Below are 27809 nucleotides of genomic sequence, written 5' to 3'. Positions count from 1 at the left end.
AGAAAGCAGTACGAGTGATTAAGAGCTGAGGCCCTGCTGCCAGGATTCCTGGGGTCGAATCCTGACTCTGTACTTACTAGCTCTGTGATCTTGAGCAATTAAATACCCTGTCTGGGAAAGCGGACTTGGCCCAGTGGATAGGGTGTCCGTCTACCACATGGGAGGTCCGCGGTTCAAACCCCGGGCCTCCTTGACCCGTGTGGAGCTGGCCCATGCGCAGTGCTGATGTGTGCACGCTGCACACATGGAGAGCTGATGCAAGATGACTCAACAGAAAGAAACACAGATTCCCATGCCGCTGACAACAACAGAAGTGGACAAAAAGAAGAATGTGCAGTAAATGGACACAGAGGGGGAGAGAAAAAAATAAAAAATAAATCTTTAAAAAGACACAAAAAACCCTGTCTGTGCTACAGTTACATGGGGGTAGTGTGAAGGTCAGATGAAGCCATAAATGTAAAATGCCAAGCTATGCATATCTTCAAAGTGTGACAGCAGCCCCAGGTTTTTTTACTTCTTCTTCTCTCTTGCTAGCATCTTTCCTAAGACATTTGTTTCTAATGAGGACTTCTTTTCTTTTGACGTTACAGATGATATTTCCCGTGTCAAACTTTCAGTCCAGACCCATTCAACGGATGACTATATCAATGCAAATTACATGCCTGTAAGTGGGGGATGTTTTCAGAGTTCTTCAGAGCTTTACTATGTACTCTTTTGAGGTTGAATATATGTTGCTTGCCATTTTCAGGGCTACCATTCCAAGAAAGAGTTTATTGCCACGCAAGGACCTTTACCCAACACTTTGAAAGATTTTTGGCGTATGGTTTGGGAAAAAAACGTATATGCCATTGTTATGGTGACCAAATGTGTTGAACAGGGAAGGGTAAGTATCTTGAAAACCATTTGTCTTTTTAAAGAAATACTGCCCCAAACATTAGCATTGTCCCTCACCAGCTCCGTGAAAGTGTGCATGCTCGTCATGTTTCTAAGCCACTAGCTTCCTCGTCTATGAGACGAGGGATTCCACCACTGTGGAGATTGTCACAGTTTTTAGACTGGAACCCTTTCTTTAAGCAGAATCACAGACTTACCCCATATAAGTCTCAGCCACCTTCTCCCTGGCCTGTGATGACCTGTGATGGCACTGCTGCTTCCATCAACGATAAGGTTTCCTTCAATCATAAAACTCCATATTTCCATAAATGGATGCAAGGAAAATTGAAAAACCCATGATAATTTCAAGAATTCGGCATCCAAATGTTGCTTGGTGCATTTTTTCACATAGGTGTATTACTTGATGAATAGGTTAGGAGTTGATTCTTCATAAGACGGGTTCTCAGACTTCCTATGCCAGAGCTTCTCTTTCAGAAGGTCTGGGGTGGGGCTCAAGGATGGCATTTCTGACAAGTTCTCATGTAAGGCCAAGGCTTCTGGTCCAGCCCACACTCTGTCCTAGGTGATAGTGGGGACTTGTCAGGCATAATTTCCTTTAATGTTCTTTATTTCACTTTATTTAGTAGAGGTTTATTGAGCATCCAGTATGTGTAAGCTCCTGTCCTGGAGGCTGGGGCTAAAGGAGGGAAAGATAAAGAACAGAAACGGTTCTATCTCCATGGCATTTGAGTTAGAGAAGGGGTTGGGTTCTTGCATCAGGAGAATAGGCTATTGTGGAAATAAAGAACACTGTTTCTTGAATGCAAATATACTTTATGGTGCTGTTGAACCTAGGCCTAGAATGTGGAAGAATTTTATAAATATCTGTTAAACAAGTGGAAATGACATAGTTAAGTTAATGGAGGACACAAAGATGAATTTATGTGAGCCCGTGTTACATCTTAACTCAGGATAGAAGTGGACGTTACTCTGAGTGGGGGACGAGTATATTTTCTGGGTGCCTTCATGCACTAGGTACTCCGTGTATGTCATTTCTTCCCCACAAGAAGCCTGACAGTTAACATTTTTACATGGGGAAACTGAGGTGCAGAGAGTACAAGAACTTGCACACAGGCTGGCAACAAAAATCCACCTGCTAAGAGGCTGAGCTGGAAATCGGCTCCATGTCAATGTGTGTGCAAGTCTGTGTTCTTTCTTAGAGCAGCGGTCTAGAAACTGGGGCCTTTTTAAAAATGCACATCCCAAGGACAGAGTGAGAATCACCAGAGTGTAGAGCCCAGGCATCTGTTTTTAAAACGAAACAAACCTTCCAGATGAGTCAGATAATCAGCCAGGTTTGAAAACCACCTGCAAGGGACATACCTGAGGAAGCTGAATGTGTGTCATTTTCAAGGTCATTTGCCAAATGGGATCCAGATACTCTCCTGATCAGTAGTCTCCTCATTTTTTATTTCTGTTCCCATCTGCCCACCAAGTTTATAAAAATCAAAGTTTAATTTTATCCTTTTTATTGGTGTCTGCATTGGTATTGCAATTAGTGTGTATCTAAAATCATTGGGAAGAGTTCTCATTTCTTCTAGCTGCTTAGGGTTATGATTTAATCTAAGACATTTGGTTCAGCTGTGGGTTGGCTGCTATGGGGTGCAGTGGAGCTGGTGGGACTATGTTTCATGTGAAGTTCCAACTACTGCACAGCTCTAAGTGGCAGAGATGAGGCCCGATGTTGCCAGATCTTCTGATTTTTCAGAGAAGCCAGAAATCTGGATTTTTATGAGAAATCTCCCAATTTTAAAAAGTTAGCAAGAATTGTAAGTTAAAAAATATGATAAGGGTCAAACAGATCCCAAATGAGAGACAAATTCAACATGGGCACCAATTTTCAATACCTACTCTACCTTGTGGAGTTTAGTGATGGCAGATCTGGGTCTTTGTATAAAAATACTGTTTTATTCTAGACCAAATGTGAAGAGTACTGGCCCTCCAAGCAGGCTCAGGACTACGGGGATATAACTGTGGCAATGACATCAGAAATCGTCCTTCCAGAATGGACCATCAGAGATTTCACAGTGAAAAATGTAAGTAAGGGATCAAGATGTATACATCTTACATAAAATCACCGTATTAATTTTGGAATGATGTTATTTAGGTTGATAGTAACTCATCTGTTTTTTTTTTAAACATTGGAAAAATATTTGTTTTCTTCACTGCAGAGTATCTACTTATACCCAAAGATAACCCTTTACCTTTACTATCTCTAAGGGAGTTTCATTAGTTATTTTTGAAGAAAATGAATATTAGAAGCATGATTTTGCTTCGCTTACTCTTTTTTCCCTTCCACTTCAGGTGACTTGCTCAATAGGGTTTTCATTACAAACCAAGGCCTTTTGGATTATTTGGTGGGAAATGTGCCATCAAGAGAGGCTGTTTGCTGTTGGGGGCAGGGTGATTTCTGATAAAGTTGCACTAATTGGATTCCAGACCACATACCCTTGGCCTCCCTTTTTCCACAAAACCATAACCACAGATTCAAGTAAAATGTGCAGGCATTTTCGGAAGTCAGTTTAAGTGTCTTTCACTTTCTTCTTTTTTAGTGTTTGAATATAGAAGCAGTGCCATGAAATTAGGCTGACATCTTTGTTGGACTAGCAAATAGATACAACCTTTTGCTGCCTATACATGTACACATTCATACACACACACACCTATTTCAAGGGCCTTTAAAATGTCTAGTCCCCTTTGACCCAATGGTTCCAAGTTTGAGAATCTGTCCTGAAGAAAAATATGAAATACAGGAAAAGGCTTATTCATAAAGGTGAATCAGCATTATTTACAATGTAGGGAAAATGTGGAAACTATGCAAATGTCTAGATTTAGGAGACTGGATAACTGAACTATGGCTTATCTACTCACTGGATCATTTATTTAGCTATTATAAATGGTGGATATGGGGAAGCCGATGTGGCTCAACTAATAGAGCGTTGTCCTACCATATGGAGGTCCAGGGTTTGATATCCAGGGCCTCCGACCTGTGTGGTGGGCTGGCCCACGCACAGTGCTGCTGTATGCAAGCAGAGCCATGCCACGCAGGGGCACCTCCGTGTAGGGGTGCCCTATGCTCAAGGAGTGTGCCCTATAAGGAGAGCTGCCTCGTGTGAAAAAAAAATACAGCCCACCCAGGAGTGATGCTGCACACATGGAGAGCTGACACAGCAAGATGATGCAACAACAACAACAACAAAAAGAAGAGATGCAGTTTCCTGGTGGTGCCTGACAGTGCAGGCAGACTCAGAGGAGTACACAGGGAATAGATACAGAGAGCAGACAACTGGGGGGAGGTGGGGGAGAAATAAAAAAAAAAAAAGGAAGGTGGATATGTAGACTATATAGATCCATGAGAAGCTGTTAAAATGTAATATAAGTGAAAGATACTAGGAGACCAAATTTAATGCATATTATGTGTAGTTCATGTAAGAAAAGCCTGGAAGTAGATTCAGTGGAGTTAGTTGACTCTTATGAGGGGCTTATGGGTTAGGTTCTAATTCATGAGAATTTTCCATAAGTTACAGATGAAGTGTAGTTTATTAAATATTAACCCTTTGCTAATCACTGTGTCTCAAAGGCTCTGTCCTCAATATTTCAATTCCTCCACAGAAGACGTCTTCAAAGCTGCTACCACCATGTGCTGGCTGGGCTGCCTTAAAATGCTGTTCATGATAGTTGAGAAACCCTTAAAATATGTCATGCTTTTTTTTATGGCTTTCAGCTATTTAAACTGACTGCCTTAATGGGGGTGGCTTCTACTGCTTAGGGTTGGGAATATTGGGTGGAGTTGCTCACATCATTAAAAACTGTTATTATTATATTAATTAAACTTTAGACTTTATTTAGATTTCACCAGTTTGTCCACTAATGTCCTTTTTTCTGCTCCAGGATCCTTGGATGAGGGTTTTTTTTTTTTTTTAAATATACTTAAAAATTAAAAAAAAAAAAAAAGATACTTAGATTATGTAACTGTTACACAAAATGGAGAGTACCTTTGATTAAATTTGTGACTGTAAGGCTTGTGGGTGATGGGGTTTCACAGTACCCTCTCCCCGCACTCTGCCTTTTTTCACCTAATGTTTTCCACATCTTGAATAAGGTAAACACTTTACTTTTATAACAAATAAAGATTTTTAAAAAATTAGCTTCATAAAGCTGGCATAAGGAGCTGGCATAAAGGAGATACAGTCCAGAAGTAGGTGCACTGGGTGAGGCCAGTGCCCGTGTGTGGGTTTCAGGATGGTTCGAATCGGGGACGCGATGGGCCACAGCCTGGGTGGAGATCTGGTGATTAAAGTACGTGCTCTGGTCTGTGACAGGAAACCCGTCTGTGTCCTCAGTCCCTCTGTTATGGCAAGGTCCACATTCCGTTGTCTGTCACATGTTCAAACGGTGATTTCTTGGAGGTCCTTTCTCAATTCCCTGCAGTCCTGAGTAGTCACTTAGTTCTGGCTGGTTGCTTGTCAGTGTATGAGCTTCTCTGGAGGACTTTGGTGAAACTGAGGCACTCCCTGGCCAGAAGGACACTGATGATCATAGCTCTATTTGTGTAAGTTATTTGGTTTTATGGTCAGTGACATTCCCAAGTGGGCTCAGGGATAGGGTTTATGAGCTCTAAGGAAGCATAGGTGTGAGGATGTGATTACTGACAGGCAGTGGTAGTGGAAAGAGAAGAGATGTGAACTTAAAACCAGAAGTACCAGGGACTTCTACAACATCTGAGATGTCTGTTGGGGATGTCACCTCAGTTCTGTCACCTCCTCTCCTTCGACTTTAAAGGGGGATAATAAACCCACCTTCCTGGGCATATGGTGGGATTGGATGAGCAAGATTAAGCCTATGCAAGCACTTTCTCAGCTGCTGTACAGATGTTAAGGCTAACCTGTCATCGTGTAGCTGATGTTCATTTATCCCTGCAGTTCAGTATCCCATTACTGCTTGATTTCACTTGTTTTAGATGCTGTTGGGCAGCCTTTCTCTCAGAATCTAAACCCTTTGCTTGGCTTCTAGGTCCAGACATGTGAGAGTCACCCTCTGCGACAGTTGCATTTCACCTCCTGGCCAGACCATGGGGTTCCCGACACCACTGACCTGCTCATCAACTTTCGGTACCTAGTTCGTGATTACATGAAGCAGATCCCTTCCGAATCGCCAATTCTGGTGCATTGCAGGTATGCAGATGGCACCCCATGTGTGACATATAAAATGTAATGTATATGTTTATGAGCACTTTATAAAGACTTGGGGGGAGGATGTGGCTCAAGCATTTGGGTGCTTGACTCCTACATAGGTGGTCCCAGGTTCAGTTCCTGGTGCCTCCTAAAGAAGATGAGCAAGACAGAAAGCTTCTGCGATGGGCTGGCATGGCAAGCTGTTGCAATGAGGAGACACAGGAGATGCAACAAGTAGGGAGTGGATGTGGCTCAGCACTTGGGCACCTTCCTACCACATGGGAGGTCCTGGGTTTGGTTCCCAGTGCCTCCTAAAAGAAGATGAGCAGACACAGGCAGCACACAATGAACAGACACAGAGAGTAAACAGTGAGGGGAAACCATGGGGTGGGGGCAGGAGGTGGTTAATAAATCTTTCAAAAAAGAAAAAGAAAAGCAAGAAATGAAAGGGAATGCAGCAGGCATTTATAGATTCAAGAAAAGCATGGATCTGGGACCTTAGATTTATTGTATAAGCCCAGAGACTCTAGAACAGGGGTTGGCAAAATGTGGCCCAGGGGCCAGTTCTTGCCAGCTGCCTTTTTTTTTGGATAAAATTTTATTGGAACGCAGCTATGTGCATTTGTTTACATATTCATCTATGGCTTCTTTCATGTTACAATGGCAGAGTTCAGTAGTTATGATGGGTACCATATGATCTATGAAACTGAAAATATTTTTTTGCTCGCCCTTTACACAAAAAGTTTGCTGACATCTGTTCAAAAACAGTAAGAAATTTGCTTTAAAGCTAAAGCAATTAATTTAAGACAGAGAGAAGGAAGGAAGGGCAGGAAGGAAGGGCCTGTGTGCCTCTTGGGAAGAAATTGATGAAACCCTTCATTCTAGGATCTGAGGCAACTTGAATGAGACTGAGGTTCAAGGAGCTCTAGAGGTGTATTGTTTGTGGCATTTGGCTCAAAAGTGAGTTTGGTGCTTGGACCTAGCCCCAAGCCAGTATAGTCTGAGTTGCTGAGGCACATCTTTCCAATTGAACAAATGTTTATTTATTATTATTAAAAAAAAAAATCTATCCTAGCCCCCTCCCCCAATGGTTCTCTCATCTGTCTACTCATTGTTTTGCTTGTTGTGTCTGCTCGTCTTCTCCAGGAGGCACTGGGAACTGAACCCGGGACCTCCCACATGTGAGGCAAGTGCCCAAAGGCCTGAGCCACATCTGCTCCCCTGAGCAAATGTCTAATGGTCTTAGGCATTTTGCTAGAAGGTCTTGCAGTCGAGTGTGAGTGGAGGAGATGAAGCTGCAGTTACAAATGACATTCATGGGGTTTCCATGGGGGAGGAACCCACAGCCTATGCTTAGAAAGGGAGAAGTCATTTCTGGAGAGGGGAAATTTGGGTAGCATTTTATGGTAGAGGTAACCCAGTCTGATGTGCTTATTTCCCTCTGTCTTACAGTGCTGGGGTTGGAAGGACGGGCACTTTCATTGCCATTGATCGTCTTATCTATCAGATAGAGAACGAGAACACTGTGGATGTGTACGGGATTGTGTATGACCTTCGAATGCACAGGCCTTTAATGGTGCAAACAGAGGTGAGATCAGCATCTGTGTTCAACAGTTTACCCTTCCCAACCATTTTCAAAAGGTCACATTCTGTCAGCTGCTTTAGTTAAAATACTTCACCCTTCCAGACATGTGACTTGACTTGTAGCTACAAGGGATCACTGGATTTCTTTTATGGACCTTCAACTGACTCTGGCCTGATGAACTTATACAGGCACATTGTAATGGTGGTATCAGCGATGGAGCAACAAATCAAGAGAGTATCCAGGATTCTCTAACTCGCTGCCATGGACTCATCAAATCATCTTAGCAAGTCTCTGAACTTTTGTTTCTAGGAAATTCTGACCATTGATAAATTAAGCAAATATCCAACATTTGTGGTCCAAAATAGTGTAATGCTTCTTTAAGCTTTAATATAGCAATGTATCCACAACCAGCCTTGTAAATGTTTATTAAGGTCAATTATCACAGCTACAGGAGGATGTCTGGCCAGTTGAGAAAATGAATGCTTGACACCCATGTCATTTGTGAAAGGCCCTTGAATTTGGCCTTTCCTGAAATGTTCTTGGTAAACGTATTTTTGAGGCATGTTCTCAACAGAATATTCTGGGAAGTAGCTTTCCTCAAAGCTCTAGGGGTGAATGCACCTTGACCAGGATGAGAGTAGAATCATAACTTGGAATCAGACTGTTGTCCTTAACCAATTTGGAACTATGAATATGTGCAGTGTTTTTGTGTCTAGCAGGGAACGTTCTAGAGGCCTGGGTACATCGTGTGCCTTGGGGTGAGTGCAGGGTTGTGGTGGAAAGAGTGGAATTCACCTCCTGTGTTGGTTAGAAGAGTGTTTCTTTTTTTTTCTGCTATAATTATATACAGCAGTGTTTCTCAATCTTTTATCCTCTTTTGAGAAACACAAATGTCTTAAACTTGTCTACAAATTTTCTCCTCCCCTTTTTATATTTTGAAAGTAATACTCATATCTTTGAAAAATTATCAATATAGGAGTATATAGTCTATTTTTCTTTTACTTTTTCTTCCCAGTTCCATTCCCTAGAGGAGCCAGAGTATATTTCCAGTTGGTCATGTATTCTTATAGGCCCGTTAGTGTACATCTGTAGAAAAACATGCACACGCACACATGTGGAATATTTTTTAAAAACTGGGTCCTATTTTATGTTGGACCGTATTTTTTTCCTCTTACATTATCTTTCTGTCTGCATATCCCTCTTCTTCCTCCTTGTTAATGGTTACCTGCAGATTTTGATATGCTTGCCTAAAGAGTGGTCCCACCCAATTCCACCCAGCTCATACCCTGTAACTCACCTCCTCTGTTGAGAATTACGATTCACTCCCTGTTCTGCACACCCTCATCAGCCAATAACATTTCGTTGGGATTTTTGTTGTTTGAATGCCTATATGCATTTTTCCCTCCAAATTCTTGCTTTACCCTTCCCCAAGATTGTGCTACTTCTCTTTGGGGAGGGGAAGTGGGGCAGGGGGATGCACCTCTGGTTGAGGAACATGGATGAAGAGAATCTTGTCTCTTTGTGACTTCATCTTTCACCAGAATGTTGCTACCACCTGGTACATGTTAACTTGAAGTGCTTGCTGTTGGGTGGATGGGGTTGGAGAGGGTGATCTACTTGAAAACAGCCTTCGGTGCTGATCTCTTGGACCCACACTCATTGCTCTCTTTTTTTCTTTTTTCTATCAGGACCAGTATGTTTTCCTCAATCAGTGTGTTTTGGATATTATCAGATCCCAGAGAGACTCAAAGGTAGATCTCATCTACCAGAACACAACTGCAATGACAATCTATGAAAATCTTGCGCCAGTGACTGCATTTGGAAAGACAAATGGTTATATCGCCTAATTCCAAAGGAAAACCTCTCTGGAGTTAACCCGACCGTTAGACTCTCAGCAGTGGAAAAGGCCCTCATGTTGACATGTTTGTGTATGTCTAGTATATTAATTCTTTGTTCTGTTTTGTTATGACTAATTTTGAGGGCATGGACCTGTACATGTAAGACAGGGCAGATGAGAAGTTGGGGCTGTCAGGGCCTGTGGATGGGTGGTGAGCAAATCAGCTGCATTCCTGATTACCAATGGGACGAGTTCACTTTGTTTTCTCTTGACAATTATGGAAAACCAGGAAAAGTGAGCTGTAATTTTGTTTTTTCTTTTTCAAAACTGGTTCTTTTTAAAAAAGACTATTTTGTATGCTTCACGTGCTAAAGCCAGGATTGTGTTGGGTTGAATATTTTTTAAGTATTAGAGGTCTATTTTTACCTACTGTATCTTGGAATCTAGCTGATGGGAAATACATAATTGTGAATGATTATTGTGTGGGGAGAGGTCCGTGGTGTGCCTCTTCCAACATGGGTTTTCTATTTGAACATGTGCCTTTTCTGAATTATGCTTCCACAGGCAAAACTCAGTAGATATCTATATTTTTGTATTGAATCTCATAATTGGAATATATGGAATATTTAAACAGTAGTTTAGTACAGAGGTTCAGCCTTCTTGATAACATTCCTGTTCTCATTTCATTAAAGGAGGGCTCTTCACACACCCACGCCCTAACCCCCCATTTGTCCTCGTATTTCTTCCCTTTTCCCTCCTAGTTTTCCCCCAAAGACTCTTCTGTTAGCAACATTTTCAGCCCTTTGTTTGGGTGAGAGTGGAAACTAAACATCACCTTGGGAATTTCTGGGGAGAAAGAAGAGGAACCCTATGGTGACATAACCTCCTTTTCTTATTCCCATTTTATCCTTTTCTCATTTCTGTATTTGATAAGAAGGATTATTTAAAGGTGCAATATGTGACTAAGTGATTCATGATGCTCTAGGTATTTAGCAATGTTTTACTCAGGTTGGCATTTTATGTGTTGTCTGTGTGTCTGTGTGTGTGTTTTTTAAAAGCGTGGCAAAATGTGAACATTTCAGTGTGAAAACAGTGTCAAATTAGCCCTTCCTCCCCTCAAATCCACTGGCTTTAGTCTCTATCTGCAGCAACACATATTGTTATCTTACTGTGTGTGTGTGTGTATACACACACTAAACTCTCAAAACAGTCAATGAGTCAGAATTGAGGTGTAAAAAGTTTGAATTTGTATTAAAGATGTAATTATTATTTTAAAAACCTCTTCACTATACTATACTGCTGCTGTAATTACTTTGATTTTTTTTAATGTAGGTTTTTTTTTTTTTGCTTCAGGTGTGTATCCACCAAGAATTTCAGAATTTATGTGGATTTATTTTACTGGTACATAATCTGTAAACGTCTCAAGGCATTAACAGGAAAGGATTTATTTCTTTTTATTTTATATTGTGGCTCAGGTTATATTTTGAAGAAGTTTTGCGTTTATCCTCCAATAGGCAATGAAGTAGCTAAGGACTGATAAAGGAAAAACCAAGTCCCTGGAGTGCTGTGGCTGTTTTCCACAGTCTTAAGTCCTACTGTAAACTTAGGACAAATGTGTCCTATTGAAAATGGGGAGTGGGGGTCTTTGCCGAGCCCCCCAGTCGCTGTTGATCTGTGGGAGCCTGTCTCCTGATGCGGCCACACTCCTCACCTCACTGGCACTTTGATAACTGACTGGATGTGTAAATGGGTATTTTAGGGTTATAAAGGGTGAACCACAACGTACTTACAGCCCTTGATGCGGTTCAGAGGTTCAGTGCTGTATGTCTTTTGTCCCCCTTTCCCTTCGAGGTACTGAGAGGATTAAGAGGAGAGGTGGGGGTGGTTATGTTTTTTATTTTGGGGGGGGGGGCTTACTTCCCAAATGGAAATTGCACTTTCTGCTGAATCCTTGGCTTTCTTGGGTAGTAGGCAGTTCCTTCAGTAGCAGGCCCTTAAAGGATTGGGTTGGCCAGGCCAGAGCCAGGGCTCAGCTTCAGAGGGGGCTTTGGCTCTGTAGGTCTGAATCAGGGAAGCCGTGCTGTCCCCAGGGTGTTGAGCGAAGCTGGACTCAGTCGGGTTGCCCCCATTTCTTCACACTGGTCTGCCCCTCCTTAACTTCATTCAGAGGTCCCTGTTCAGGCAGCAGTTCTGTGGACCACATCCCTCCCCTCTCTAACTTGCTGGACATCACTGTGGTGGGTGGTCTAGGTGTCAGATCCCAGCAGATGCCCAGCCCTGTCCTGGGGAGTTCACTCTGCAGGAGGGTCAGAGGAAAGAACTTGGCCCTGATAATCCCTCCAAAGAGTCATAAAAATATCATCATAAGCGTATTGTATAAAAAGGCAAAACACAGAAGCCTCCTCCCTTCTGCCTGCAGTGGGCTTGGGAAATGGGCAGCAGCTGCGCTCAGATGTCAGTCCCCATGCTGGAGGAAGGCTGTGGTGGAGAGGTCTGGAGTTCCAAACGGGAAGGTCACACGAAGGCCACGATGCTTCTCTGCTTCCGGAAGAGAGCTGGGGACAGGGCTGGTTGGCCGTGAGGTATTTATAGTACAGTGATTGCAGAGGGAAGATGAATGTGGAAATATAAAGGACACACGGGGTGGGGTTGGTCGGAGGCGAGAGGGAGGTGCTTCTGAGCTGCTGCCCCCAAACCCTCCTACAACAATGAACTAACATTTGAAAGAGTCCAGTGGAATCATGCAGGGGTGTTTTTATCTCCCCTGCACAGTATGTGACAAATGCATACAGAAAAGCAGCCAGTTGTCAATGAAAGGGTTTAAGACTGGTGGCCAGCTGGTTTGGGAGAGTTTGGACCACTGGTATCTTCTCCCAAGAGCAGGGACTTTTTGTCTCCAAAGATGACTCTAGTGACGATTGGCACCAGCAGGGACTGGCATTGGGCTCTGTTTGCTGTGCCGGTCGTATAATGACCTCCAGCCAGACTTTGGCATAATTGTCTCCACTGGATTTGAGCTTTGCAAAGTCAGAGACTCCTGGAGGGCGGGGATGGGGGGTGCGGGTCTCCTATGCAGCTGATTCATGTTTGCTTTTCATCTGGGATGAAAAAGCCGGTTTTTCTTTTGAAATGCTTGATTGTGCTTGTTTAGCTAAACAAGTTTTGGTGACTGATGTTGATTTGCCTCAAAAGTCCAAGTTCTGAGTTTTCAGACTACTGTGTAGGGGTTGTGTGTTTAACATACTGTAGCTTTTTCTCCCTTGGGGGCACATATGAATAAGAAGTGTTGATGTGGACTCTAAACTGTAATTTTCTTGTAACTATTTTGGAATGATGCAGATTTCTAATGTTTGTTATACTTGTACAGAGTATTGCTGTTGTTTGCTTTTTTTTTTTTTTAAAGGAAAAAATGGCCTGAATAATTTTTTAAAAGACTTACAAATACCAAATATTAAAAAAAAAAAAAAAAAAGTCAATGCATTGCCTTCTGTTTCTTCTCTTTTTTTCTCCCTACTTTGTTTCCATACCATTTACCAAGAAGTTTACTGGTCTGGATTCAGCTGCTGCATTCTTAACAAAGACATTTCCTTTTGGATTCCCCACATCTCGTGTGATTAAGTCAAGGGAAGACCTTGCCGTGAGGGTGTCTCTTCAGACGCGGCTCTGTTTGCTCTCAGAGTTTGGGTACATGAATGTGCAGATGGATGGATACCCATTTGGTGGTGGTGTATATGAGTTAGGCAGGTCCCTGGGATTTTTAGAGGGATTTGTCAGTGGACTTGGGGAATCCCTGAATTGCTGGTACACTGTGGTAATTTGGATAGTTTTTTCTTTCATCTCTGTCCGTACACGTACACCCTTACACTCTAAGACAGAGATGATTGTGTTTTGACCTCACTTGTTCTGTTTCCTGAGACTCATTCATTTATTCTCTCAACAACTATTTATTGCTTGCCTACTCTGTACCGGGCACTTTACCTCAGTGGCTGAGATTTCAATGGGAAACAAAACACAAAAATCCCTACCCTCGCAGAGCTTGCATTCTATAAACAAGTGTAAATAAGGTCTTTAGTAAGTTAGAAGGGGAGAACATGGGGAGAAAGCACATTTCACACCCTGACGCAACCCAGTGCCACCACAGGCAGTACAGTTAGGTCAACACGGGCTTCTCACAGCCCTGCTTTGAGGAAAAAGAGAGTGAGGGAGAGAGAAGTGCACACTGCTCTGTCCATTCGGGAGAGCGCTTTCAGGTACGACTGAGAGACAGAGATGGATGGAGTGGAAGTCCTACTGGTAAGTAGATGGTTGGGGTGGAGGGTGTGTATGTGATGCGGATGCAACACAAATCTCCGGAAATAACAGAGGAGAGGTTTAAAGGAGAGGGTAGCTGGGTCCCGGAGGAACTACCACTGGGGTGGTATTTGAGCTGAGTCTAAAAGGAGCAGAAATTTAGCAGAAGAATAAAAGGGGGAAAGGTGGGGGGCCGTGAAGTGCACATGCGGGTGGTTGGAATATGAAGAGCGAGTGGGAGGAGGGAGGTGAGGTGAGAGGGTGGCCGAGGACACGGAAAGGAAGTGTTCTAGGCCTGCACACACGGCTGATGTAAATGGTCTCGCCTTTAGAGCACTGCACCAACGTGTGTGTACACACACACACACACAATTTCAGCTTCCCTGTTTTCTTTGAATGGAAACTACATGGGTGACCTTGATATGATGGAAGGTCACCTCCAGACACAGGCAAAGGATGCAGGTCCCCTTCATGTGAGTAAAGGATAGAATTTACTACACAGAGCAGGGAGACTGGCATCAGCCAGGGGACCTGCTTCCCTGGCCTGTGGTTGGCGCATGCTCATGAGGGTAGGGGTCCTATCGGGTTCTTTAAGAAGGTCTTTGCCTGTCCCCCTCCTTCTCCCACCATTCTGGACACTGTGGCTAAATGTTGGTCTGCTCACCAAGTGCAAGATGGCTAGTAACAATTCCAGCACATTCCTGGGTGTGAACTTTGATGTGGGGTGAAGTAAGGTCAGTTTGCAAGGCAACATAGCTCTTAGTATGTCCATGCCCGCCTGAGGTCCATTCCTATAATTCCTAACTGGACAAAAGGCATAAATCCAGGGCACATTACTATTTAATTATTCCAGATGTAATTACTTCCCTGGTTGAGGATAGAAAATATTTTGCATGGTGGTGCAAAGAATGGTGCTGGTCCAAAACTGAGGAGTCCTGGGGTTTAGTTCTCCGTCTGCCCAAATTGGGTGGAAATCACAGTCTCTGCCAAGCATTAGGTGGCAGAGACCTAAGAGTTTGTCCTGAGTTTTGGGAGTGCAGCGTCTGCTGCTTGTTGAACACGGTCTCGTGCTCAAGGCATCTGCCCCCGGGTGGTTGGAGCCCTGATGTCATCTGGCCCCCACACCTTCAGCTGGGAAGTTTCAGGATGCCCAGCCCCATGTCCCAGACCTTCAGCAGAAAGAGTAAGAAGGATGAAATTTCAGTAAGAAAAAGCTGACTCTTAAACTCATCTTGAGTGTTTAAAATTTAGATGCAACATGTTGAGACCCTTAGCATATTGTCTTGAACATGTTAGATACCCAATAAGTGGTGGCTGTTCGTCTATTGACGATACACTTTTATTGATCATCTACAGTGGGCTGGCAGTGGGTCCTGGGTATGTACAGTTGTGAACAAAACAGACATGATCACTGACCTTGTGGAACTTAAGGGCCTTGGGGAGAGACAGGCAATTAAGGAGGAAGCAAATGTGTGTCTGCTTGCCGTTGTGAGAATGTGACAGCCCTGGAGAGGTGGGCAGGAGGGGAAGAGTATATCAGGCAGAAGGAACAGAAAGTGCCAAGAGCCTGAGGCAGGAATGGGTTTGGCAGGTGTCTGGAGCATAGCTAAGAACATCCCAGGAAGCTGGAGACGCAGGCAGAGCTGATATTGTGGAGCTTCATTAAAACCATCGTGTGGCAGATTGAATTTTGCACTCCAAGTTAGATATATTCTTAACCCGCATTCCTGTGGGTGTGAACCCATTGTATATAGGACTGCTTAAAGGTGTGATTTTAGTTAATGGTGTGTCCCAACGGAATGAAGGTAGGTCTTACTAGGACCACTGGAGGCCTTACATAGAAAGAACCAGAAGCCAGTCACAGAACCCATAAGAGAAAGGAGAGGAAATGGCTTGTGTGCAGCAAGGCAGGGATTCGAGCCAAGGAACCTCAAGGATTGAGGCAAGCCAGCACCGGAAGGCTACTAGCCCTGGGAGGAAGCACGCCTCTAGCCTCATTAAGCCAGCCCACCACGTGGTATCTGTGTAGCAGTCTGGGAAACTGAGACACGTGGTAAGTAAATGTGTGATAAAAGGAAATCTTTCATGCCATTTAGGATCTCGCAGCTTTCTTGAGTGATTCATGAATCGGGGAGGATCCCATTGGGAAAGTAAAAGGAAGCTCCCTAGAGAGGGTTGTATTAGTCAGAAGGGGTTTGGTGCAAAGTACCAGAAATCTGTTGGGTTTTTTTTTTTTTAATTTATTTTTTATTTTCTAATTTTTTTTCACTTTATTTTTTAAAAGATACTTTGATTACATACATGTTACGGAGACTATATAGGGGATTCCCATATTCCCTGCTCCCCACACCTCCCACATTTTCCCACATTAGCAACATCTTTCATCAGTGTGGTACATTCATTGCAATTGATAAACACATTTTGGACCATTGCCACTAAGCATGGGTTATAGTTTAAGTTGTAGTTTACACTTTCTCCCATTCGGCTCTTGTAGATTATCTCCGGATATATAACGGCATGTGTCTGTTGTTGTAATGTCATTCAGGATAATTCCCAAGTCCTGAAAATGCCCCCCTAGTATATCTGATATTCCCTCTCCCTAACCCCAGAACATCCATGGGTCGTTGCTTCCACAACAATGATATTTCTTCATTGCTAGAATCACAATGGTCTATAATAGAATACTAGTAAGTTAATTTTAGTCCATAGTGCATTTCCGTCTGGGATGGTGATGCTCACGCCACCATTAATTGAGGGATGCTTTGATCTCATATATCCGATGGATGGATGGGACTCTCTTGCTTGCAGTTGTATGCACCCTCAGTTCCTTGGTATGTTGTTTGCCTATTATCTTCTCCCCATTAATTGTCCTGGGTAAGTCCATTGAACTGGAGATTAGCTGTTGTAACTCCACTGAGATTGAGGGCTCAGCTGGCATATGGACAGCCCAAAGATTTAAGACTCTTGGATGTACACCTACCAATTCTAGTATTATAGGTTCATACAGAAGGACAGAAGAGTCATGAGTAGGGAAACCACTGCTGAATCTAACCCTGTCACACTGGGGAGCATAAATACCAGATTAGGGCCCGCTGGCAGGGGGCCAAATTCCTGAGCTATCTGCCCTGACTATAGTGTCTGGATGTCTCCATATCCCAGAGAAGCTTCGCTATTTGGGGTATCTACTTTAGCTGTTAATATATTTTTTACTTTTTAAAAAGATACTTAGATTACACAAAATGTTACACAAAAAAATATAAGGGATTCCCCTATGCCCCACTTCCTACACCTCCCACCCTTCCCCACATTAACAATTTCTCTCACTAGTGTGGTATGTTCATTGCAATTGATGAACACATTTGGAGCATTGCCACTAAGCATGGATTATAGTTTACATTGTAGTTTATACGCTCTTCTACTCAATTCTGTAGATTATGGCAGGATATTTAATGACCTGTATCTGTCATTGCAATGTTGGCTTTTATAAAGGGTATTTATTTGGGATAGAATTACCATCATAAGGCCATAAAGAATCCAACTCAAAGTACCATAAGAGGTATATTTTCACCCATAGTCATTTGCCACGGGTTAAAGCAAGATGGCGGGCAATGTCTGTGAGGGTTCAGCCTTCTTCTTTCCTCTTAAGGCTCCATATCCCAGCTTCTGATCTCAGCTTGTCTTTCTCCCCAGGGCTCATTTCTTTCTGGGCTTAGCTGTTCTGGTCTCATCACAAGGTCAGCTGTAGACTATCAGGCTCATCTATTTTCCTGGGGCCTCTGTCATGTCTAATAAGCTGTCTCTTTTCCTCTGTGTTCTTCTCTGCATATCTTCTCTTTGTGTCTACCTCCGTGTAAAAATCTGTAGTATTAGCCCACCAACGGGGTGGGGAATCAATTCTACATGTCCTACTGATGTGGTCGAATCAAAGCCTAATCTCCCTCCGCCCCCACCCTCCGTGAGTTAGGCCAGTAATTTATTAAGGTAGGGAGGGAAGAGAAATGGGAGAAAATAATAGATAATCAAAGCCCTAATCTAATATGGTCAAAGGGTATCACACCCAGAGGAACAGACTAGTTTATAAACATAATCAAATATTTTTTTTGGAATTCATAAATAATATCAAACTGCTACAGGGGTGGAAAGGAGAAGCTCATATAGGGGAATGTGGAAACTAGTGAGGAAATGTTCTGACTGGCTAACATTAAGCTTCCATTTATCTTACAAAGCGGGGAGTGGGTGGTTGCTTAGGAACCAGGAAGTTAGCGGATGATAATTGATAATGACCTGGCTGTATTTAAATTTGGTCTTCTGGGTGAGTTGGCATTTATAGGAAATATAAACTTGCTAAGGTTTTTTTGATTTCCTGATGTGGGGCTTAGCATGGGTGCCTCCCTATTGGGCCTACTGGATTTTATTTAGTAGTTGTATGAGGGAAGACTGGAGGCAGGGAAGCCTGCCAGAAGTTCCATAGCATGGGCAAGGGTAGTGGCAGTGAAGACGGAGAGAAATTCGTGAGTTTGACTCATGAGTATGGTGGACTGAGTGTACTGCCTTGCCTGCCTTGACTCTGGACCTCGACTCCAAGGCCATGTAATTTGCTTTGGCCCATGAATGTGGGTGAAATGACAGTCCTAGTTCCAAGCCTCGGCATAAGGGAACTTGCTTGTTTTTGCTCACCCTCTTGTACTTCGACCATTGCTGTGAAAAGAACCTTCCTTGGGCAGCTATTGGCTCTCCAGCCTGAGCCCTGGATGGAATGAACGGATATGGAGCAGAACTGCCCCAGCCCAGTGCAGCTGGACTCCAGCTTAGAGCAGAGCTTCCTGGCCCAGCCCTGTGGAGGTTAGCTGGCCCTTAGCAGACCTGTAGATCCATTAGAATAATGTGGCAAAACCTAACAATAACTCTTAGCTTTACAGTTACACAGTTAGTAATGGCTGGTTCCAGGATTTGAATCAACTCCCCAGCTTTGTTCGTGGGTATCTCATTAAATAGTAGATGATTTCATTTAAAAAGTGAAAAAAATTTTTTTGAGGTACTGGGGCAGGGGATTGAACTTGGGACCTCTTTTGTGGGAAGTGGGTGCTCAACCATGGAGCCACATTGGCTTCCCTGAGTCGGTCTTTTCATTTGTTTGCTTGTTTATTTTTAGGAGGTGTCATAACTGGACCCAGGACCTCCCATGTGGGAAGCTCGTGCTCAATCACTTGAGCCACATCTGCTCCCCAATAGTGAATTTCTTAACACATGCAAATATGAACAGGACCTGGAGGTATCTATCGTGTCAGATAAAGTAGTTAGAAATTTTACCTATACCCCTGTTCTTCACTAAAGATTATGTTCTGGTCATTTCTTCTTTGCTTTCTGCTTAGAGACCACACTGGGGTTGGAGAAAAATATTCTTAGTTTTCCTGTTTTGATTTAGGCCATACTTATCCCAGAACTCTTTTGTACATACTCATAGTTTCAGGGAGGCAGGAGGATCCAAGAAACCATCAAAGTCAGTTAGTGAGTGACCTGTTGTTTTTGGTATACTTTAAAAAAAACCGGCTAAGCTGCAAAATGGCCCAGCAGTCAAACGCCTTCTGCATCTAGCACCCAGTCTGATAAAGACTACCCAGGCATAGCCTAGAACCTGAGAGATCCTGGGAAATACAAGTCAAATGGTTACCTGTGTGTAACACGGGGCATTTTTGAGACGGTGGAATTGTTCTGCATGATATTACAATGACGGATACCAGCCATTAGACATTTTTTCAAAACTTATAAAATTGTGCGGTGCAAAGTGTAAAACATAGTGTGAACTGTAGACCATGGTTAGACCCAGTGTTGAGCAACGGTCATCTGGGGGCAGCTTTACAGATATTGTCACTAGATGGCGCCAGAGGACTGGGCTGAGGGAGCAGTCCTTTTTTGGCTGTGAGAAGGCAATAGAAGAAAACAGAATTGGAAAGGAACCGGGAAGCTGACAGGAGAACCCTAAAAATCAACCTCAGGACCAAGGAAATGTTGTTGCCAGAAGTTAGTTACTTAAAAAATAATCATTTATTGCATAATATATATTAATGATTTAAAAATCTAGGAAATTCAGATAAGAAAAACGAGGGAAAAAAAATTCCCATATGCTGCTAGTCAATAATGCCCCCTCCTGGCATTCACCTCTCTGTGTTGTCCCCTCCCACATTGTAGCAGGGTTGGTCTGCGTGACCAATAGAATACAGTAGAAAGCGTGGTGTGTCACTTCTTTTTTTTTTCCTCTTTATTTTTTTTAAAATGTTATATTAAAAAATATATATATATATGTAAGAGGTTCGCATATATCCCCCACACCCCTCATCACACTCCTCCCACATCAACAACCTCTTTCATCATCGCGGCACATTCATTGCATTTGGTGAATACCTTTTGGAGCACTGCTGCACCACATGGATAATGGTTTACATTGCACTTTACACTCTCCCCCAGTCTACCCAGTGGGCCATGGCAGGACATACATTGTCCAGCATCTGTCCCTGCAGTACCACCCAGGACAACACAAAGTCCTGAAAATGCCCCCACATCATATCTCTTCTTTCCTCTCCCTACCCTCAGCAGCTACCGTGGCCACTCTCTCCACATCATTGTTACAGTTTCTTCCATTACTAATCACCAGAGTTCCTAAGAATAGCTTATAAAGGACCTTGGGGCTTCTGTCCTGGTCTTACTCTCTCTTGAGCCATTTGCTTGGGGGAAAGCTAGCTGCCACATCCTGAGTAGTCCCATGGAGAACCCACGTGGTGAGGAGTGGAGCCTTCTCCAACAGCCACAGGAGTGAACTTGGATGCAGATTCTCCAACCCCAGTTTAAGTTTCAGATGACTGCAATGCTGGACAAAAGCTTGACTACCGCCTTGGGAGATTCCGGAGCCAGAATCACTCTGACCTTAAGAAACTGTGTGAGCTAATACATGGTTGTACTTCAGCCAATGCTTTTTTGTTTGTTTCAAGCTGCTGCATTTTGGGATAATTTATCACACAGCAAGAGATACCTAACATCTGCTAACACATCTCACCAGATAGGTAGCACATGCTTAGCATTCTGGTGTAAGTAATTCCAGGTTTTTAAAATGCATGTCTTCATTCTCTCTCTCTGTATATATTTACATATATATTTATATATGCACACATATATTTATTTGTTTTCTTCTTTTGCAACACAGGAATTAAACAAGTTCACATCTCTATTTAAGATTAATGAACTCCTTTGAGTAAACCTTTTATTGAAGCATAATATACAAACAGCAAAGTGCACTCATCTTAAGTTTGCAGCTTGAAGACTTTTGAAAAAGTGAACACACCCATGTAACTGGCATCCAAATCCAGAAATTAGACATTACCAGCACTCTAGAAGTGACCTTGTGCCTTTTTGGAATCGTACATGGCAAAATTAACAATGATTCTGACTGCTAACACCATTTGGGTTAGTTCAGTGTTTGTATTAGTCAGCCAAAGGGGTGATGATACAAAGTACCAGAAATCTGTTGGCTTTTATAAAAGGTATTTCTTTGGGGTAGACGCTTACAGTTACTAGGCCCTGAGAGTCCAACGCAAGGTACCGTAAGGGGTATTTTCTTACCAAAGTCTGATGCCATGTGTTGAAGCAAGATGGTTGCAGATCTCTGTGAGGGTTCAGCCTTCCTCTTCCTCTTAAGGCTCTGTGGGCCCAGCTCCTTCCGATCTCAGCTGTAGGCTGGGGGGCTCGTTTTTTTCTGGGCCTTCTCAGCTGCTCAGGGCTCTGGTCTCTTCAGCTGCGAACTATCGGGCAAATGGCTCAGCTCTCCCCAGGACTTTAGCTGTTTGGGCCTTCTCCTTTCTGTCACATGGCAGGACCCAAATGACTAAGTTCTCTCCTCTTCTGTGTCTTCTTCCTTGAATGTCTGTTTAAAAACCCCCCAAGGGGGTGGGAAATCAACCCTGAGTTATACACTTCTGATGTGGTTGAATCAAAGTCCTAATCTTAATTTAATCAAAGCCATTTTAGCTGAACCTAACACAATCAAAGGGTATCACAGCCAGAGGAACAGACAAGTTTACAAACATAATCTCTCCTTTTGGAATTCATAAGTAATCTTAAATTGCCATAGTGTTTAATTTTTTGAAATCTGCATCTATCATTGATATATCATAAACTGATTTTCCTGCGTCATTAGGGATTCATCTTGTTCACCATCTTAATGACCACATGATATCCCATAGTCTGGATACTGCCACACTCTAGTTGACTCCACACTCTCTCTCTCTCTTTTACTTTTATTTTTATTTTTTAGGGGCTGGAGATTGAACCTGGGTCCTTGTATGTGGGAAGCTGGCACTCAGCCACTGAGCTACACTGGCTTTTTAAATTTGTTTGCTTTTTTGTTTGCTTTTATTTTTAGGAGGTGCTGGGGATTGAACCTGGAACCTCGAATATGGGAAGCAGGTGCTCAATCACTTGAGCTACATCTTGTCCCCTCTTACTTTTTTTGATTGACATTAGGTTATTTCTGATTTCACTCTCCTATATATAAGGGTGTGTGTATATCATAATAGACAGAGTTTTGTAGATATTCAAAATTATTTTCTTAGTAATAATTAGTGAACTAGTGAATCAAGATTTAAGGTTTTAGGTGAAATCCTGCCAGATTTCTTTGTAGCTAGTCACTTGTACTCTTATTCTAGTAGAGGTTCTTAACAAGGGGTCCATGAGCTTGAATTTAAATGAAAAAGACATTATTCCTGTGGGGACTCGGTGTGGGTGTGATATATTTATTAAATAATACACAGTATAGTGTGGACTGAGTAAGGGGTCTGTAGTTTTCACCTGATTGGCAAAGGGTCTGTGGAACAGAAAAGGTTAAGAACCCCTGCTCTAGTATATGAGAATGTCTACTTCTTTATGCCTTTGCTAACAATGGACATTATAACAGTAAAAAGACTCCACATTTTTCTACGTTAATATGCAAAAAAAAGAGAAAAGACACTTCTGGGAACCTTTACAAAGAGTTGGGAGTCCCAGATAGAGGCCCCCATTTAGCTAAGACCACATGTCAGAATCTAAGGAATGCTGAACTGTATCCCCATAGCTACAGCCCTGGGTGAGAGACCAGGTGTCATGGTGTGTCTTGGACAACCTGATCCGAACCTGTGGGCCTTGATCCTGCTGAGGCACTTGTGGTTCTCTGACATGTGTGAGATGTCAGATGCAAGGTGACATCTAGATGGCAAGAGTCCTTAGAAGTCATTCGAACAATTCCTTCATCTGCTTTGGTCCTATTTACTACACCTGGCCCTTTAAGAACCTAGAAGTTTGCATATTCCAGAACCTTTGGGTGGGAGGGAGAAGGCATGGATATTTCTTAGGGTGCCTGGAAGGTCATCATGGGCAAGAAGAAGCAGATGTGTCCCATGTGGCCCCAGAGGCAGACCTGGGACCTGTGAATGGCAGATGGGAAGGCAGGTTTAGCTCAACACAGGGCCTTCCAGGAAGTGGTGAGGTCTGCAGTGCAGCCTCCTTGCCCAGTCCCACAGGGCAGCTCAGGCAGAGAAGATGTGGCTCCAGCAGCCTGGAAGTTCCTTCCCTTGAGTGTATTTGGGGACTCTGGAGAGAAGGCATCTGAGATCAGGATGGATCTGCCCTTTGGATTTACTTCTGATGGGGCAGGGTCATCTCAGTTACTTCCCGGTAATGAGTTGAGGCAGGAGGGTGAACTGAGGTGGTGAATGTGTCAGGCCTGTCTCATTTTGACATCCAAGCATTTCATGACCAAGCCCCAACTGCAGCCTGTCTCCACCACATTCTCCTCAGATTCTACCTTGAGCCTTAATGAACAAAGCAAAGTTCTCTAAATATGCCATTATCCTCTAGTGCTGGAATGCTTTTATCCTCCCTTCTTTGGTAGGCCAACTTTACTTTCTTCAAAATTCAGCTTTAGGCATTCCCTACTCCAGGAAGCCTTCTCTTGCCCCTCCTTCCTAATCACAGTGTGCTACTATAGCATCTTATACACGACCTTGGGTCCCAGTCTTATTTGAAAAATCAGGGCCCCAATTGTCTATACCTCAGAATTTTTGGCAACATTGAATGAAAAGATGCATTTCCCAGGGTCTGGACCATAGTAAGTGTTCAGTAAACCTTTGCTACTATCTTCATCATATCCCAGTCGTGGCATTTGTAACACAGCATTGTCCTGGTGGTCTTACTTGCCTTGTGGGAGCAGGAATGAATTGTAATTCATCACTGTGCACCCTGAGGCTAGCATCTGGCATCTGGTAGGCACACAGTATGTTTGCTGAATGAATGAATGAATGAATGAATGAATGAATGAATGAAAGCATAGATGGAGCAGGCCTTCTCTACCATACTACAGTTAAAGGATATCAGGAAGTGCCTCCACCCAAATACTTCTATTGCTTGAAATTCCATCCTTGGAGGAGCTAACATTCGTGGAGGATCTGCTCTGAGTAAGCACTGCCAAGCACTTAGCCACGTCCTAATTAATCCTAGGAGGTCGGCATTGCTGAGGGGTCCAAAACGGGGGTCTCTCAGGTCAGGCAGATAGAGGAGCTCTCTTTATCATCCACAGCTGATCTCACCTTGGTTTCAAGCCCCCATCTTGCTGATGACAAAGAGCCAGGGAAAGCATGAACTTGCTAATTAAAGGGAACTGAGTGCATTCTGAATAAAAAAAGAAACGAAAACAAAAAAGAAAAAGAAAAGGGAAAAGGAAAAAAGCGGCGTTGGTGCAGCCCAAGGTGGAAGCGGCTCCCGACGCAAACCCTCTCGGGAGCAGCGATGGCTGCGGTGTCCCCTCAGTCCCTGTCACCAGCGGCCCCTCCTCCTTCACCAGGAACAGATCTTATTGCAGAAGTGACTTCCAATGACGCTGTGAGATTTCCTCCCTGGGCTAATAAATGCTATCAACGTGTGGTGCCTAACAAATTTCTGATCGCTGCCGAGGTTGCAGTCTGTCCAAGTGCACAAAATCTGGTCTTGGGTGTTTTCTCATGGCTTCCACCAGCAGAAGCATGGTTACCTGAGGTGATGATCTTGACTGTGATAGAGCGTCGGAAAATGGTATAAACTTACAGGAAGCTCAAGAATGGTGCATCAAGCATGGCTTTGAATTGGTAGAAGTGAGTCTAGAGGAGTTACCTGAGGAGGAGGATGACGTTCCAGAATCTACAAGAGTAAAGGAAATTGTACAAGCCTCAAATGCCGATGTCGGGTCAAACGCAGTGATGAAGAATGACAGGGACCAAGGACTTCTTAGGGCCCATTGGCTGGAGCAAACCATACCCTTGGGTCATCTGAGACAGGTCACTTAGAGCAGCAGATAGGACTTAATCCCTCTTGGATGATGTGGGGTGCATCTAACACAGTAGATGCCGGGTTGATAGTACTGTGGAGACCACATGAGACCTGGACATTCAAGAATTAGCCTGTCTTACTACCAAAGGAGGAGATTTGGAGAACTTTGAAAAACTATTTTCAAAGTTCAAAGAAATGAAAGACAAGGCTGTGACACTTCCTCATGAGAAAAGAAAACCGTATGCAGGAAAGGCGGCTGAGGCATGCTGTATGGGAACGGGGGAGACAGGGCTGCAATTGAAGGCCTTTCATCTGATGAAGAAAATGTAGTGATTCCTGCTGGGGTCTGACTTACCAAGATGCCAACCCTGCTCACCTGGGTTAAGGGGTACTTCCCTACTCAACCCAATTATATTTTGCTGAAATTCCCATCATCATGTTGACCATCTGACTCATTTATAGGATTTCCTTAATTTTAGATTTTAGTAAGGTTGTAAGGAGTCTTTTCTCTTTCAGTATATTATAAAAGAGTGAGGAGTATAATGATAATAAGGAGTGACAGTTTTTCAGATACACTTTTTTTGTTGTTGTTCTAGGAATGGGGGAAGAATGAGACTCAGAGGTCTCTGAGATTTGTCCAAGACCACTAGGCCACCCCCAGTCGGCATTTTAAATAGCATTCCTTGCATTCAAACTCGGTTATTGCGGATCTGGAGCTTGTGCGACCTTGCTGGCTGTTCTGGATTTCTGGTTGCAGTGTTGCTTTACTGCTTTCAAGAAGCCTGCTGTTCTGACCTATATGCTTTTGATGGGAAGAATGGAGGCAGCTGCAGATTTGATTTGCACTAAAGTGTAGTTGGGGCCAAAGTCAGTGGCCCCAATTTAGTCTCTAAAAAAAATTGCTTCTAAGCTCTTCATTTGAGGTATAGTGTCTGAGCTCCTATTAGAAAATATTGAAAAATCAGTATGACTTTTTCTGACTCTGGTAGGGATAAAAGAAACCACTCTATGGAGTTGTGGTGTGTGTGGAGGAGAGAGAGAGAGGAAGAGAAAGAGGGGATCTTCAGTTATTCCTATATGGGCCATGGAAACAGTATGTGATCATATACCAAGATTTTTGCAGTAGCATTATCATGAAGACACTCTTCTTTAGAGTGCTCCCCTGCTACTTGAGAAGTTAGAGCTGTGTTGTCACCCAGTATACCCTCACAGCAAACCGAAAGCCAAACAGGTCTCTCTGAAAGAAGTGACACTAAAGAGTGGATAAAGTGGGGAAGGATATGAAATGTTGGGGCAATGAATTCCTGAGCATCTTGGGGTTGATTGCTCCTCTTTGGCCTCTGAGGATTGCAGCCCCCAGGCAACACCCTTTGTTCTTTATCCTTTATCCTCCTTTGAGAGGCCATGCCTGGGGGGTCAACCTCAGGGGAACTGATCACCAAAGAGAAAGGTTCCAAAGGAAGGGTGGAAAGTACAGCAAATAAAAATCCTTATTTCTGTTTTTTTATGTTGACACTTCTTAAAAAACAAATCAATTTTATTGATGCATATTAATAAAGCCCATAATTCATCCAATTTACCTACAATCAATAGTATTTGGTATCACATAGTTGTGCATTCATCACTTGAATCATTATTAGAACATTTTCATTATTTCAATAATAATAATAATAATAAAATAAACAAACCAGAAAATTCATCACCTCTTATTCACTCTATTTCCCATGCTGTGCATAGCTGCTATTTCTGGCTCTTCTTGAACATTTATTTATTTATTTATTTATTAACCAGTTTTACTGAAATATATGTACATACCATACAATCTATCCAAAGTGTATAATCAGTGGCTTTTTGTTTAATCACAATATTGTGTATTTACACTAAAAAAAAATTTTTAGAACATTTTCATTATTCCAAAAAGAAAAAATCCACACCCCTTAGCAGTCCTTCCCCAACCTTACATAACCATTAATCTAATTTCATCTTTTTAAACTGATTTATGTTTATATTTTATATAAATGGAATTATACAATATGTAGTACTTTGTGTCTGGCTTCTTTTACTTAGCGTAATGTTTTGTTATTTCTGATATTAACATCTTGTAGTATTAACATACATTTGTTCATTTTTAAAGAAAAACAGTCATGTATCTAATTTTACCTATATTCATATTTCACATGTGGTTTTACTGTGCTGTACAGTTCCATGCTACATTTTTTAGCTTTCCTTTAAGTATTAATAATATACACGATTTTAGACTTTCCCTGTAAATCACTTTCATGCCCACATAATAGTACTGATAGTTATAAACATTAAGTTGGGTTCATACCCTTTCTATTCATTTCCAAAGATTAACACACATTCTTTTTACAATTCTCAATGTTAACCCACAACTTTCCATTCTCTAACCTCATTCCATTTTCTGGTGACCCATATTGAAGTTATTAACTCCATGAGATTACACAATATATTTAGTTCATAGGAGCACAATCATATAGCACTTGTCCTTTTGTGTCTGGCTAGCTTCATTGAACATAATGCCCTCCTGGTTCATTCATGTGGTCATATGTTTTCCAACTTCATTTCTTCTTTTTTTTTTTCTCTCAGATTTGGGAAAAAATGTTTTATTTTATTTTTTTATGTGTTATTTTTTTCTTTTCTTTAT

At 42.6% G+C, this 27809-nt stretch overlaps 1 protein-coding gene and 1 pseudogene across 1 annotated transcript in view; both read left to right on the top strand.

Annotated features, from left to right (window-relative positions):
- Positions 1-13005, top strand: part of PTPRJ (protein tyrosine phosphatase receptor type J) — a 192553-nt gene extending 179548 nt beyond the window's left edge. The window contains exons 20-25 of the mRNA XM_012524934.3: positions 591-664; positions 749-883; positions 2850-2969; positions 5947-6107; positions 7560-7695; positions 9381-13005. Coding sequence (XP_012380388.3) covers positions 591-664; positions 749-883; positions 2850-2969; positions 5947-6107; positions 7560-7695; positions 9381-9539 — 785 coding nt within the window. The 3' untranslated portion in view covers positions 9540-13005. The remainder of the gene's footprint in view (positions 1-590; positions 665-748; positions 884-2849; positions 2970-5946; positions 6108-7559; positions 7696-9380) is intronic.
- An 11623-nt stretch (positions 13006-24628) lies between these two features.
- On the top strand, positions 24629-25494 carry LOC101415253 (alpha- and gamma-adaptin-binding protein p34 pseudogene; annotated as a pseudogene).
- Positions 25495-27809: the final 2315 nt, after the last annotated feature.

This window comes from Dasypus novemcinctus, chromosome 10 (genome assembly GCF_030445035.2).
Source record: "Dasypus novemcinctus isolate mDasNov1 chromosome 10, mDasNov1.1.hap2, whole genome shotgun sequence".
In the NCBI taxonomy this organism is placed as follows: domain Eukaryota; kingdom Metazoa; phylum Chordata; class Mammalia; order Cingulata; family Dasypodidae; genus Dasypus; species Dasypus novemcinctus.
Note: the sequence above shows the minus strand (reverse complement) of the source record. Positions and strands in the feature narration are given on the sequence as shown.